We start from the raw sequence: 15,262 nt of genomic DNA, 5'->3' as shown, positions 1-15,262 counted from the left end.
CCAGTGTTATAGCCTCTTGTTGGATCGATCCCTTCAGTATTATGAAGTTGCCTTCATTGTCTCTTGTTATGGACTTCCTTTTGAAGTCTATTTTGTCAGATATGAGTATTGCCACCTCAGCTTTTTTTCATTCCCCTTTGCATGGAAATTTTTTTTCACCCTGGGCTTTTCTTGTTGTTCTCTTTCTAATTTTTTTAAATTATAGGGATAGATAGTTTATTTTATTAATAATTTTTCTTGCTTTTTGAAGTAGACCTATAGTGCTATGAACTTCCCCTTCACTCTCATCTTGTGTGAATCTTTTGTTCTGAATTATATATTAAATTATATATCTCTATACAGTCTTATCACAACTCTATAACAAAAGAACTGTTATGATCACTTAATTGGTAAATAAAGTTTAGAGAGAGGATAAGTAATTGGACCAAGGTTACACAGGCACGTTGACTCCAGAACCTACATATAACTAAATTGGTTTCCCATGGCTGTGTTAGAAAGCAAAAAGCACTTACCCCCTCTCTCCACCTCTCCATGGTTCTAGTGTTATTTTGGAACTGGTCTAGGAAGCCACCATATTAGGAATTATTCCAACAGTGTGTTGGTGTCTTTTTCCCTCATCCATTCATCTGTTCACTTCTTCACAAGTCTGTACTGAGCTCTTAATTTCTTCATAGTGATATGTGTCGATCCTAGGGTGAGAGAATGAGGATAATGGAATAGCTAAAATCATAGTGCAGCAGCAAATATAAAATTTAAAAGATTTTAAGAGGAAGAAGGGTGGGAATAGAGGCATGTGAGGAGGTGTTCTAAAACCTTTGACAAATCAGTTTGAGTATGTAAGCAGTGTCTTCTACGTGCTGGTATGTTTGAGCTGGTCAAAATACAACCCCATTAACTCCCCCAGCCCCAGATTTTTATCATGTTTCTTTTATGGTATGAAAGGGTTTGGCCAGGGTCCAAAGGCATCTTTTCCAGACTCCTGAGAATGAGTGTGATTCCTGGCTGGGTGAAAGAGGGAATGGGGCCCCAAGAAGGGAATTAACATTCAGTGAACTCCTACAGGGTCTCGTTGTGCAAGGTACTTCCCATGTGTTACTGCATTTGAACTTTATGGCAGCCCTGAGGTGCAGCATTACTTTAGTGTTACAGATAAGAAAATGTGTTCTAAAAAAAAAAAAAGAAAGAAAAGAAAATGTGTTCTGAGGGGTTTAGTAATCCACCCAGTGACTGTTCCTTTGGAACAACCCTCCTGATCAGTTGGCTGCTGTGGCTCTCTTGGCGATTTCATCTCCAAGATCCCACCTGAGTCACACATTTCTCTTTCTGGTTCCACACTGGCTGTTTTGTCACAAGTACCAGCTGACCCATAGCCTCCGGCTTTTGTGTTCACTCAGAGTGTGCTTAGGTAGCACTGGGTAATTTTCAGGTGCATATATTTATTTTATGTAAAAGTAAAAGTACAGATATAAGACAATGACAGTATAAATAAAAGGCAAATAAGTATGTTTGTCTCCCATATAATCTTAAGGGAGTATATCAGAAGGGACTTTAGAGAAACCCCTGGCTCCCAACATTTCATTTTCCCCCAAATTCTGAAGTCACTTGGTGGCAAAGTTACAACCTAAAACCGGGATGTCCAGCTGTGTCCACCAGTGAGGGTGCTTCCTGTCACAGTGGTTGCCATCCTCCTCATGCACGTGGCTTGTTCTTCACCCACAGGTTCTTCAGAAACCAACCCCAGAACTCAAGCACCAGCTGGCTGCTCTCTCCAAGCGAGTCGCTGGTGCCGTGACTGAGCTCATTCAGTCAGCAGAAGCCATGAAAGGTAGGTGGCATCCTCTCGTGTCCTTTCTGGGGCACCACTCCATGGCAGAGCTAGTACAGCGAACTGAGAAGAGAAAACACACAGCCACATAGGCCGTTTCTCAGCATCTGCAGTCAGAAGGAATATAGGGAAGTGCTTTTCCTTAAAAAATCAAACGGGAACAGAGTTAGATCTAAAAAGTAATATCCTCCTGAAGCAAATCTTTTCTCCAGTCTTTATATGAAGGACTTCTACTTCAATGGCATATCCATCTAGAACTGCCCACTTCTCTTTGAAGGGTCTGGCCACACCCTAAAGACTCCATCAAGAAAAAGGCGGGGAGGGTCTAGCCACTTATTTTCATTTGTGTTTTCATTTATCAGAATATTTATTCTTATTTAAATAATACCCCTCATGTTTAGAAAACAGTGCAATTTAAGTATTTTGTTGGCAGACCCCTTCATGGTTCCATAGAAGCAATCAACTCACCAGGGAGAGGTTTTCTCTCCAGTTTCCCTTTGTTTGATTTGAGGTGAGTGCCCAGGAGAAGAGCGGAGTTAATCTCTTTGTGCTCAGCCCAGTCTCCTGAGGATGCCTGCTTACGGTCATGGCCCTGAGTTAGAAGTCAGAGTCATGTTCGCACTGGCCATGTCCGTGAGATCTTGATTTTGAAACTGTTACTCATGAGACTGCTCCTGTGGTTGGGCTGTGCCCACAACTGAGTGAGAAAAGCAGGATCAGGCAGACATCCCTCTGCACCCAGCTGATCTCTGAGAACTCGGGGGTGCTTCCTTAAGACAGTGCAGCTGGTAGGCTCAGGGAACTTCTCTGCATGAAAATCCAGATATTGTTTGTAATTTAGCCAAAGCCCTGAGGTCTACGGCTACCATGACTGACCCTCTTTGGACTGATTTTAGGAACAGAGTGGGTGGATCCAGAAGACCCAACCGTCATTGCAGAAACAGAATTACTGGGGGCGGCAGCATCCATTGAGGCTGCTGCCAAGAAGTTAGAGCAACTGAAGCCAAGAGCAAAGCCAAAAGTGAGTGTCCATGTGTGGCTGCTTGTCTGATGCCAGTAGGTCTCCAGGTAGATGGCTGTGACACGAAGATGGGAGTGCTGCAGGGAGCGTGTTTTATTCCGAGTGGTTAGCCTAGCGAGCTGCAAACCTGCTCTGCCTGCCCAGCATCGTTCAACAGGGCACGGGGAAAAACCCAGTGGGTGAGACTTTCAGGTTAACCAGCCAGAAAAATACCTTGGGGTATCCAGAGGCGGAATCGGGCATTTACAGTCTTGATTTAGTCCCTTTATATGTAAAGGAGGTGTTGGATGCTTCCTAAAGAAGGTCCTATGACTGAGTGTGAGGTTGTCACCCTCCGAATTTCCGGTTGCCATGCCTTTCACTCTCCTTTTCTTAAAATTAAAAGCGGGCCACGTGAATCTCAAGAGTGCACCCAATAATCACCTTTTTTCAGTATATACTGGAGACTGTGATTGGATGGTGTGTTTTCTCCAGCCATACTTGTTGTCTAGATAAATGTTTAGAACTTAAGATCATTAGTTTATGTTAAGAGAAACAGCAATTAAAGAAAAGACAGGCTTTATGTTTGGGCGGTAGGGAGGACAATTATTAAGTAAAAGGATGGTGAGCTAGTGCTGTCCAGGGGCAGAGCCCAACCCTGTTAAGAAGCTGTAACCTCCCACCAGCCCCAGCCCCCATGGCTGTCTCCACTGAGAAGGTAGTAGAATCAGAGGAGGCCTCTTTTTGTTTTTGTTTTTGGTCTATTCAACCAAGTCCTTTCTGGTACCTGTAACCTCACTTCCCTTCCAAGGACCCAAATACATTAGGAAATAAAATCTAAAATCCCCTCAAAAAACATTGGATTCCTCAGTTTAGTTATGCCTAAAATTCTACATTTTTCGTAAGAGCAAAAGATGGAATCTGGGCACTTGGAATACACCAAATCGCTCAAAAGCGGTGCCTGGGTCAGTGCTGTGTGTGAAATACACAGGAGCATAGAGTGACTCCCCTAAGCGGGGGAACGTCATTAAAACCATGGGATTCTTAGACCTGATCTCCTAATAGCGACCCTAGACTTGGTAAAGGCATTTAAGAAAATTTCTCGTTAAGATGTAATGTAAGGGTTTTGGCATCTGGTGGGGGGGCGTTAATAAGGGTTTCCTTCACTGGCCTCTGACCTGAGGGTCTTGGGTTGTCTGAGTTTGAGTTTTTTGTAACAAACTTGAGAGCTAAGCGTGGGCTCCTGTACGAGCCACTCTGTTTTCTGGCTATATCTTTGTTTCTGCTTTGTCAGTCAAGCTAATCATGATTGGAGAATGGACTTTCAGCTGAAGAAGCAAGCAGCAACCCTCAACTAATATTTAGAGGCTTCATGCTTAATTTGTCTTTCCTTTTTCTTATGCGGTTTATTGCAGTGGCCTCTCTTGAGAGAGCTTCAGTCTGCTAGTGCTCAAGTCCTGTCAGCTGGCACTCATTCTCCCTGAGGATGAGCCTGGTGCTGATTTAACACTAAGGTCACCATATTCCAAGAGCTCCTGTTCCACCCCACTCCCTCTTCCTTGGCCAGGCCCTTCTGCGTTCTCGTCTGTCCCTGAACCTGGGTTGCTCTCTGCTGGCCCTTTATTTACCTGGCGACCCTTGATCTGAAAAACAAAGTTATGAAGAGTTCCTACAATATAGGATTATTGTAACAAATTAGATCATTTAGGAACACAGTGCCCAACACACAATATGACTTAATAAGCAGTAACTTTTCACCATCCCTGAAAAATGGGCTTCTGGGACTTGTATCTACTACTTCCTAGGAAAATGCTTGAAGTCAAAATTATTCCATAGAACCCTGAGCTGATGGCCTTAGCAAAAAGAACAAGAAAAAGGAAAGCAAACAAAAAGCTCACACTGAGCTTTTTGTGCCAGGCAATCTTCTAGGTACTGAACATGGATTAACTCACCTGGTCCTGGCAACAAGTCCACGAGGCAGCACTTTCACCATCCCTGCTCCCCGAACACAGACTCAGAGGCAGGTTACCTGACCAGCATCAGAGGGCCGGGCTGCGCTGGGAGAGGGTGTGTGGGCTCTGGGGGGCAGTTCTAGTCCATACCAGCCCTCTGGGCCGACCCAGTGTCAGAGGGGCTGGTGCAGGCCCACGGGGGAGGTTTTTGGTTTGCCCATACTCTTTGAGCCATTAATCCCACCTCTGGGAATCTGTCCTGAGGAGGAAATCCAGAGGGGAGGAACGTTCTGTGTGTGAGAGAGGGCTGTTCTTTGTGTCCTGGTTTGTAGCATTGGGAGGGTAGATGTGCCCTGAACGTCTCCTTGAAGGAAACGTATGCGGCTATTAAAAATAATGGTTGATAAAACTAGCATAAGGAAGATGCTAATGGCATTGTGTAAAGTAAAAAAAGAAAAGAAACAGAATATAGAATATGTGCTCAGTATGGTTACAACTCTGTAAAAATCACTTGCATATGAAAGAGACAGGTGGGGAATGGTACAAAAGCGGTAGAATTGGGGTGATGGGAGCATCTATGTTTTAAAAATAAGAGCACTTAAATTAATGACGGCTACTGAAGTGGGTAAGCAGGCACTTCCCACCCTACTTGGGATCATTCAGCCTTTCTGTTTACCGTGTGTGTGTGTGTGTGTGTGTGTGTGTGTGTGTGTGTGTGTGTATGTATGTATGTATGTGTGTAAGGCCAAGTTATCCTTTGGTTAAGGTCGGAGGTAACCCAACTGTTGATTTGAGTCCCTGCATTTTCATTACGGGGCTGCCTACTTTAGGTCGCTCCCAGCGTCCCATTACGAAGGGTGCTTGGAACGTCTGGAGTGCTTTAGAATGACCTGAGTGTCCTCTGCCCATGACCAGAGCTCCCACCACGTGGCTCATGCTCTCTGTAAAACTGTTTGGAAAAAACCCTGGCTTTTGTGAGAATACCTTTCTACTTACTAGAATCATTCAATAAAGCCAGTTAGATCATTTAAAAACACACACAGCTTTAGTGTCTGTCTAGGAGTGCCGTCTGCTTTGTGGTAATATCCACATGAAATAAAATATCTTTTTTGCATTTATAAAGGAATTTATTTTCCAGTTAAAAAAAATCCCACTCTGACAGCCAAATCAACCTGCCTTTTGAGATTGATTGCTTTTCTCCATCCCCTCTCATAGTCTCAAGAACAAAACTTAGGATACTGAGAGTAAGCAGTTGCTAGGACATCCCTGACCCTTTGCCTCCACACCCGGCACCCAGGCCCTGGGCAGGGAGTAAGCACGCTTTCCTTCCCTAACTGGGCAGCGTTTACACTGCCGTGAGGAATAGTTTCGGGGACGGGCAATGTTTTTGCTTAAATGGTTTTGCCCACCACATTCTCAGGTTGCCTGTGTTAAAACGAGAATCCTCTGTGCTTTATGAAGATGATTCCTGGTTTATTCCCACTCCAGGCCCTTAAAATGTAAGCATCTCTTTTTGCCTGGGATTTCCCAGACATGAATCAGGAACACATTTGCACGATTGAATCCACCGTTTGCTTGGGAAGACGGTATAAGGCGATATGAGAATGTCGGGAGCTCTGGTGCATGTGCCTTCGATACGCTAATGGCGCCGATTCCACCCTTGCAGACAGACTGTGCTCCGCAGAAGGTGAAGGAGCTGCGGGGGGACCACCCTGCAGCCGTAGCCACAGCTCTCTGCCTACTAGTCTCGAGCTCAGTCAGACCTGGATGCCTTCTCTGCAGGCCTCTGTGTGATATGTTTGATATATTAGGTTGTTATTTAATCCAACTATATATCAAACATATTCCTACAGTGTCTTGCTCTGTCTCCGGGGGTTCCTAAAACAGTGTATGAGGCAACAGGGAAGAAAGTGTGAAAAATTCACATAGACTTAGAAGACGGAGCGCTCATTACATTCCGTTATGTTATATTTCACTTCTTCTGTAGCATTGGAAACCTGTGTCAGCGTTGCTAGATTATATTTTATTATAGAAACAAACCATAACTATTGATGTTTCCTAAGAGCTTGAGGTGTCATGGGCAGCTTAGTTGTGTGCAGTGATGAGTCCTCAAGGGACCCGCTCATTGGAAAAATGGAAGGTTCCACCCCCTGTTTGTGATGTGAAATAAAGGTCAGGATTGTAACCTCCAAGCACATCTAGGCTTATATCTCATTTTAGTTCATTTTTAAGCCGATCTTCACTTTAGGAATTAGTAATTTTCATTATCAAGGTTTCAGCAAAAATTCAAGCACAAATGAACTCTCTGGAGCGCCTTCCTTTCCACCCGCAGTAACAAAGTAGATAAAGCAAACCGGCCATGCCAGCTGTCTGCATGGTGAGTCACTGGGCTTTGTGCAAACCCTGGTGAGGGCTAAACGCATCTGATAAGGATAATGTGGTGTGGACTACACTCTGTCTGTTGAATTTCCTGTTATAGGTTGACTTGTCAGTAGAAATTGATAATATTTAGACTAAGCTGGCAATCAGAAAGTAATTCCATCGCCTAATTGGGTGCAACAGGAAGTTCAGGATTATGAAATATTTTTTCTGGCACATAACCCTCTTCTGTGGTTGACTTTGACCTCCTCCTCGCAGAGGAGCCTGTGAAGTATGTGTGAGTGCGTGCTGCTCTCTCAACAAAAGGCTCTGAGCACCGCTTCCTGGAAAGAGAACTATCGTGCTAATAGCTCAGCTTTGGGGAGGAGAAAAGACGTGTTCCTTTAAAGAGCACTCGGGTGTATGTCTGGGTGCAACACCCTCCCAGGTGGAGAGCCAGGGGGTGAGCAGTGGGGCAGGAAGGCTTCTTGGCTCATGTCTAGGAGCCATCTCCAGGTGGCTTGCGGTGAAGGTGTAGCGACAGCAGCAGAGAAGTAATGACACAGGGAAGGACATGGAGTGTTGGGGTCCTGGCTTCGGGAGTTAAAATGTAGAGCCCACTCCTGGAGTCCTTCCCCACTGAGAGGGACCCATGAGTGGGTGTCAGCAGGAGCTCTTTCAGGCAGTTTTCAAGGTGCTGCCCAAGTCAATGCCAACTTCACCCAGCCAGGGGGCATCATTTGGGGTTTTGAGTGCAGTTTAAACTGTTTGACCAAAATGGCAAAGGGTCAGGGAAAAGAGATAGCAAGTTATAATGAATAAAGAAAAAGACCATTTTAATAAGACCTGAAGATAAAGCCTATTTGTTACCATTGATGTAATTTTCTTGTTTCTTTTGGTAATTTTGCTATTGACCAGCAAGCTATACTGATTAATTGGGTGAGTAGGAAAGGCAACCAGATGATCAGAGAGGAAAACAGGAGCAGATACAGTCATTTCCATATGGATGAACTATGGGCTCTGCGCTTATCTGCCACTGATGGGTTCAGGCCAGGAGATGGATGGGGTGTGAAAAGCAATGGTGGGCGGGGAACTCGGACAGCACAGGTTCTCAGGTGACTCCCCGCCAGTAGAACCATGAGTCCTTGTCAGACCCTCCTCAGATACACAGAGGATTCATATCAAGGGGCTCACGATGTAACAAAGGTATCTGATTAATCTTTGAAAGAATTCTGTTACCTTTTCTTTATCCATGCTTCCTATTTAGACATTCAAGTGCCCTTTTTCTGAGAGTATGTGACAAAATCCTTAAGAGTTTTTCCATCAAACAGAAATAGCAATTATAGAGTCATTTCAGTGGCATTACTTTTCACTTAAAAAAAATAACTAACCCAGTGGACACTATGGGAAAACCACTCCCAAGATGCTAGTGGTGCAAACTTTTCCAATGGATATGGCATGAATGTGCCTTTATTCTACATCTGCATGCACAGGTGACCCCTCCAAGGTCACAGGCACCACCATTTGTCAGTGCTCTCTCTCCATTGCCCACTCTGTCTGCTGATGGGTTCCCTGGAGCTTTCCCTGGGACTAGGCCAGCCTTGGGTGCTGGGGGATCAAGGCCCTATATCCAGATATGAGCTCTTCTCAGTTCCAGCTGTTCTAAGAGGTTTTCCCTTTTGTAGACCTACTAGAGGCCCGATGCACGAAATTCATGCAAGAGTAGGCCTTCCTTCCCCCGGCTGCCGGCCCCAGCTTCCTTCTGGCACCCGGGACCTGGGCTTCCTTCCAGCCACCAGCAGGCAACCAGGACCTGGGCAGCCCCTGCTTCATTTGGAAGGTCGTCTGGAAGGATGTCCGGCCAAATTAGCATGTTACGCTTTTATTATTATAGATCAGAGCGGTGGTCCTAAAGACAACCCACCCACAGTTCCTCCCAAAGGGAAGCTAATTTGGCTGTGATGCAATTGATGCAATTTGGATACAGGCTAAGGTCGCCCCCAAGGCACCTCTCAGTTCCACACCAGAAGCAATATGTTAACAGCCAGACTCACTACAAACAAAGGAGAAACGTGGCTGCCTCTTCCACTCAGCTTCCAACTGGCAGGAAACGCCTCACTCCCGTTGCAGGACTACTTGGTGTTGGTTACTTGGCGTTGGCTTCCTTTTTTCCCTCAAGGACATTTGAATCATATTCAGAATGTTCATACTTGTAAATATATATATCCAAAGAATTTCTTTTAGTTTCTGACATGATATGACCTTGTTTTTAATAGCAAACATTCTGCAAGGCTTTCAGTAACACAGAACAGAGCATGATTCCTGACTGGGAAGACGGTGCCACAAGGTGTAATCTGGTATTGTGGCCAGTTGTGAGAAAAGGGAGGGAGGCAGGAATCGGGGCAGGGACCCTTTGGCCACATCCTATGGGTGACTTCAGCTCCTTCACCTCAAGTTCATTGAGGGCAGGGGTGCAGGGATGTGATTCGCAAAGAGAAGGGAAAGAAAGGAAACTTTCTTCCTCTGCCCTGCAGGTGCCAGGGGCCCGTCAGGAAGGACGGGGGGAGGGTGGAGACTGCAGGAAGGAGGCATGGCTCCTCCGTGGAGGAGGCCAGTGGAGAGGAAGGAAGAAAAAGAGTTTTCCCTGCTCATTTTAATCAGTGCCTCCTAAGGGGGATTTACTTTGGAACCACAGCAAGTGTAAGCTAAAGTTACCGAGTTGTAGCTTGCTCGTAAAGTTACACACAGAAAACTGATCAGTACCAGAGGAGGGTGGCGACGTCCCCAAAGTCACGGTCAGAAAGTGCAGATCAGAAACTAAAACCTGAAGTAGTACCTTCAGTATCGTGTATCGTGTGTCACTCGACACTTCATTTATCTTTGATTTGTGTGTTTTTTATTTATAGTTATTTTTGGTTTTCATCAGAAAAAGCCAGTAGAACTATTATTATGAGTGGATAACAGCATTCTGAAAGGGAAAACAGACTAGCTTAGGTCAAAGTCTGAAAAAAAATTAATTTTTATTTTATTTTTACTTATTGTTGACAGTATTATAGATGTCCCCCACCCCCTCCTTTGCCTCCTTCCAGAATAAAACAATTCTAAGACCACAAAAGCATATGTAATAGTAGAAATAATAATGAAATTAATTGCTAGTGGTTACTGATCATTTACTCTGAGTAGGTTATGCTCCATGTATTTTAATAATTTACTTATAACAACCCTTATCAGATAGGTAGGAGGGAAGGGGATTGAGGAAATGAATGAATTGCTGCAAAGACTGCCATCTCAGAATCCTTGAAAGGCAAAAAAAAAACCAAAAAAAAACCCACAAAAAATGAGACACTATAAAAATGAAGAAAGGCCTCTCATTTTCTGTCCCCTTTCCGCCCTTCTTTCCCCTCTCCTACCCCAGTGGAGCCTCCAGCTCCCTAAACTTTAGACCAATCAGAGTAAAACTCTCAGAGTTCTCCAAGTGCGGGGAGCAGGCAGCAAGGGAGCTAGCCCAACGCGTGGTCTTTCCCAACAAGGAGCTTACCTACCAGGCCTCTAACCTTTTAAAGGGGAGCTCTGCATGAGATCGCCAACCAGGAGAAAACGTTAGCAAAAGGCTGCTCAGACCATTCTCGAAGCTACCAAAACACCAAGGCGAGGAGAAGCCATCCTCGGCAGCCTGCTAGACAGTTTAGGAAAGACAGTTGTTAAGATCAGATTGTCGAATCTCAGAGGGAAGTGGGTGGGGGAAGGAGATCAACCAAAGACCTTGTATGCATATGTATGCATAACCCATGGGCACAGACAGTAGGGTGGTGAAGGCCTGGGGTGGGGGTAGAGGGGGGAGAAGGAGTCGATGGGAGGGAAAAGAGGACATAAATATAATAAAGATTTTTTAAAAAGCTTGTGGTGACCTGGCCAATACCTTCTCGAGTGGAGGGGAGCAGGGGAAAGAACATGGTACACAGGATGAGAGAATAGATTCAGTACTCGGGCTGCAGCTGACACCTGCCTTAAGCAGAATAGAGTCTTAGTTTGCAGGTGTTATTTTATCCAGCATTGTTTTATGAAGAGAGCCTCTTAGTAAAATGCAGAAAGTGCCGCTGTGTTTCCACTGTATTTGCATGACTGCATGTCCCCAGCTATGAAAGGCAGGTGAAGGATGCAGCAGAGCATCCAGTTAACACGCCACAGCCTTAAGCAGGGCAGGCACCTGTGCATCGAAGTGTGTGCCTTCATCCCCCAGGAGTCAGGAGCGGACAGTTACTGATGTGGATGCTCACTCGGTGCATTCTCCTTCTCCAACCATGTCAACTGTCTTCTGGCTGGACTCTAGAACTCAGGAGACTCGTTTTGAATGAATACGTTCATCCACCAAGCGTTTATTTATCACACAGGTTTCTCTGTCTCACTTTGTGCTTGGGATACATGCCCTGGAGGAGATCACAGGCTGGTAGGATTCAGTTAACTGGTCTCTATTTTTCCTTAACCCAGGTCAGCATGTCCCACAGCGTTGCCCAGACACCTCCATTAGACACGCAGGTTTTGGGGCCCTACCCCGACCTACTGATACACAGTCTGCCTCTTTAACCAGGCCCTCCGGTGATTCTGCAAGAGCTGTCCGCTTAGCCCATTAATGAAAACGTTTCCTTCACTCATTGTCTTCGCTTGATGCTTTAAAGAAATATGAGTAACTGCATGTATAGGATTAGTTATCATCTTCAGAAGATGATTTTAACAATCTTACTGGCTCCTGTTGTTGGGAGGAAGGACTCAGGGGTGAAGATTTCACTCAGTCTTGTAAACCGAGGGACAGATTTGGGAAGCATTGGTCAGATCAGTGAAATATCTCTTGCTAAAGAGGATCTTAAGAGACCAACCAGCTGAGCTCTCTGGTGAGTAGAAGAGGATGAGGCTCAGTGAGAGGAACCCGCCCTCCCAGTCTCCAGATTCTTCTCTTAGGTCCCCTTATGGCAGCTCCTCCTTGACATTCTTATTCTCCCCAACCCGTTCCCCCCCCCCCCCCCCCCCCCCGTTCTGTTAACAAATCCTGCGTTTTGTGATCCTTTTATTTAGGAAAGCCCTTTGAAGACCAAGCCAATTCCATTTCTCTCCTTTTCTGCAGTGGTTAGCAATGTGTGTCCTTCTCTCTTCTCGGGCCACCCTCACCGCCCCTCTCCCAGGTTCCCTCCTCTGTGCTGGTGGGAGCTGAGGCCTAGGGGAGCGCTGGCTGGGGGTGTGGCTTCGCACCACACTTCCTTGGCCTGGAAGAGCCCGGCTCCCTGAGGCTGGAGGTTGGGTGGCCTGAGGAAGTGGCAGGAGTTGATGTCTGTTTGCAGCAGGGAAGGTGGGGGCATGGTTCGTGTTCACGATAAACCTGGTTTGCAGAAAGGCGTGGGTCCAGCGGGCAGACGGCAGTCTCATCATGGGACTCCGCCCAAATGGCAGCAGCTAAATGTTCACCCTCCGTCCCCATTGCTACCCCAGTCAGCTTTACGGAGCCTTTCTTGGGAAACTCTCTAGTTCATCCTAATCCAGTGGTTCTCAGCCTTCTGGCCCTTTAAATACAGTTCCTCATGTTGTGACCCAACCATAAAATTATTTTTGTTGCTGCTTCATAACTGTAATGTTGCTACTGTTATGAATCGTAATGTAATATCTGATATGCAGGATGGTCTTAGGCAACCCCTGTGAAAGGGTCATTCAACCGCCAAAGGGGTAATCCAAGCAAATGTCACATAGAAATGAGGTTTTCTGCTGTGTCCATTTGAAAGCATAGAGGTGTTATAGAAAGAAAAAGAAAAATCCATCAAAGGCCATTACAGCAGTTGCCATTCTAAGAAAAATCAGCGGGTGTCAAAAATATTTCAAAGTTGAATGTCTGCTTCAAGCACGTGTTAAAAAAAAAAAAAAAAAAAAGAGGCCTGGAGGGCAGCAGAAGATGTGGGAGAGGCCTTTCCAACCGGTTGTAATGAGGTGATTCTATCAGATCTATCCATGCTTAGAATTAGCACTTCATTTTAAGGAAATTCCTTATTTGTGAATCCTAAAATTTGAAAAATCAGAAATCTGCTGACGGGCAGTCCACCCTGTAAAGTGGACTAAATTTTGTAATGTAGGATGTAGCCAAAGCTGCCTGAGACAAGAGTCTAGGAAATTTTGGGGACCTACTATGGGCCTCTATTTTCTGATCTGTAAAATTTAGGCTCAGAAATCCTGTTATTTCCTCAGTGCCTTAATCTGTTATATGCATGACTTTCTTTTGCAGAATGAATTTTCAAAAAAGCTCTTATTTCAAGGTCATTGAGTACATGTATCAGAGCCTAGTGTCCTCTCTCTGAGACCTGTGGATAGCAATACCTTTCATGTAGAATCTCTTTTTTTGTTTTTTTGTTTTGTTGTTGTTGTTAATTCTCACCCAAGAATATTTTTCCCGTTGCTTTTCAGAGAGAGTAGAAAGGAGGGAGGGAGAGGGAGACAGAGGAGAGAGAGAGAGAAAGAGAGAGAGAAAGCGAGAGAGAGAGAGAGAGAGAGAGGGAGAAAGAGAAACATCGAATGGTTGCCTCCTGTACATGTCCCAACCAAGGCCTGGGATCAAACCTGCAACCCAGGTACGTGCCCTTGACCAAGAGAATTTAACCTGAGACCCTTTAGTGCATGGGCTGATGCCCTAACCGCTGAGCAACACTGGCCAGGGCCGGAGTATCTTATAATGAGTCATTTTTGTATTTCAGTAAACAAATGTGATATTCTACCACTACTGCTCCCCGCCCCCACCCCATAATGAGAAATCCAAAATGGTTCCCCTGGAACTGAACCCATTTCTGTGCTGAATGCTCCTGGGGCAAGACTGTCAGAAAAAAGGAAGACTGTGCAGCTTCTGTCTCAGAACCTGTCGCCTGCTGCCGCCGTCCTTCAGATTCACGCCCTGTGCACTGAAATGTTATCTTGATAATATGTAAAAATGAAAATGAGGATGGCATCTCTCGTGGTTCAAGGAGTGACCATTAAGAATAGGGAACCCAAAAAGAATTGTACCCACGTGCCCACCCTGTCCGATGTCGCATATGGGACCATTAGCCAGCCAACTTCGAGCCTCTGACCTGAAATTATTCCTCACTAATGCCCTGGGGTGGCCTTTGGCGAGTGAGACGTATCATTATGGAGGTGGAGAAATTTGGTTTAGGTCTGATTTTCCAAGCTGCCACATGACCTTGGGCCCAATTCTCTACCGCCCTGAGCCTCCGTTTTCCCACTGTAAATATAAGGAGGCAGATAGCTATGGTATAGATCAGCGGTCGCCAACCTTTCAGACCTTTATGACTACTGGTATAGATAACTCTGTTCTTTGGTGAAAAACAAGTTAACGTATATGAGAGTGCCTAACAAAATCCTTGGCACTTAGTAGGTACTTTTAAAACCATATTGCGATTATACACATTGCAAATGTACTAAATGCCACTGACTCATGCACATAACATTGAGGGTAGATGTTGTGGCACATGTATTTTACCACACACACACACACACACACACACACACACACACACACACACACAGGAAAGGATTGCTACACCTGACCATCTCTTAATACCTAACAGGGACCAGCCACATCTTTAACGTTCTGGGGCCAAAGGGGAAACTTAACCATATTGGCAGGATATTAGTGCTGGAGGTTGACCTTGAACATCAGCTAGTCTGACTGTTCCAAATGGTGGTGCTCCATCCCACCAAGCCTAGGACCCCGGTCTTCACATTTGCCCCACTTCCCGGAAGCTTGACTTCAACTTCCCAGGTGGTTTTGGCCACACAGGGCATGGCATGGTGGTGGCAAATTTACAGCAGAGTCCTAATGGCCTGACAGCCCTCCGCCGTGGTGGCCAGTGTTCCTCCCAGGTGCAGCCGGGCCTCCGGTGCCGGGTCACGGAACAGCTCCACCTGATGGGCTTCTTTGCCATCACAGGGTGATCTTTGGTTGGTACGTAACTCTCCTCGGGCTCAGCCACAAAAATGCAAATGCGGGTTTGCTTTTGTTTTTACCCCAGAAAGATCAGGTGTTTCACGACGGATAGCCGTTCTTTTTTCTTTCTTTCTTTCTTTCTTTCTTTCTTTCTTTCTTTCTTTCTTTCTTTC

The 15,262-nt window shown here is 45.5% G+C and overlaps 1 protein-coding gene across 3 annotated transcripts in view; it reads left to right on the top strand.

The window, feature by feature from the left end:
- The window catches only part of TLN2 (talin 2), a 427,582-nt gene that overhangs the window by 403,778 nt on the left and 8,542 nt on the right, over positions 1 to 15,262 (top strand). For all 3 annotated transcript variants that reach the window (XM_015563004.1, XM_006762311.2, XM_015563003.1), the window contains 2 exons: positions 1,720 to 1,825; positions 2,722 to 2,846. In XM_015563004.1, the coding sequence (XP_015418490.1) occupies positions 1,720 to 1,825; positions 2,722 to 2,846 (231 nt within the window). The remainder of the gene's footprint in view (positions 1 to 1,719; positions 1,826 to 2,721; positions 2,847 to 15,262) is intronic.

This window comes from Myotis davidii, unplaced genomic scaffold (assembly GCF_000327345.1).
Source record: "Myotis davidii unplaced genomic scaffold, ASM32734v1 scaffold57, whole genome shotgun sequence".
NCBI classification, from domain to species: domain Eukaryota; kingdom Metazoa; phylum Chordata; class Mammalia; order Chiroptera; family Vespertilionidae; genus Myotis; species Myotis davidii.
Note: the sequence above shows the minus strand (reverse complement) of the source record. Positions and strands in the feature narration are given on the sequence as shown.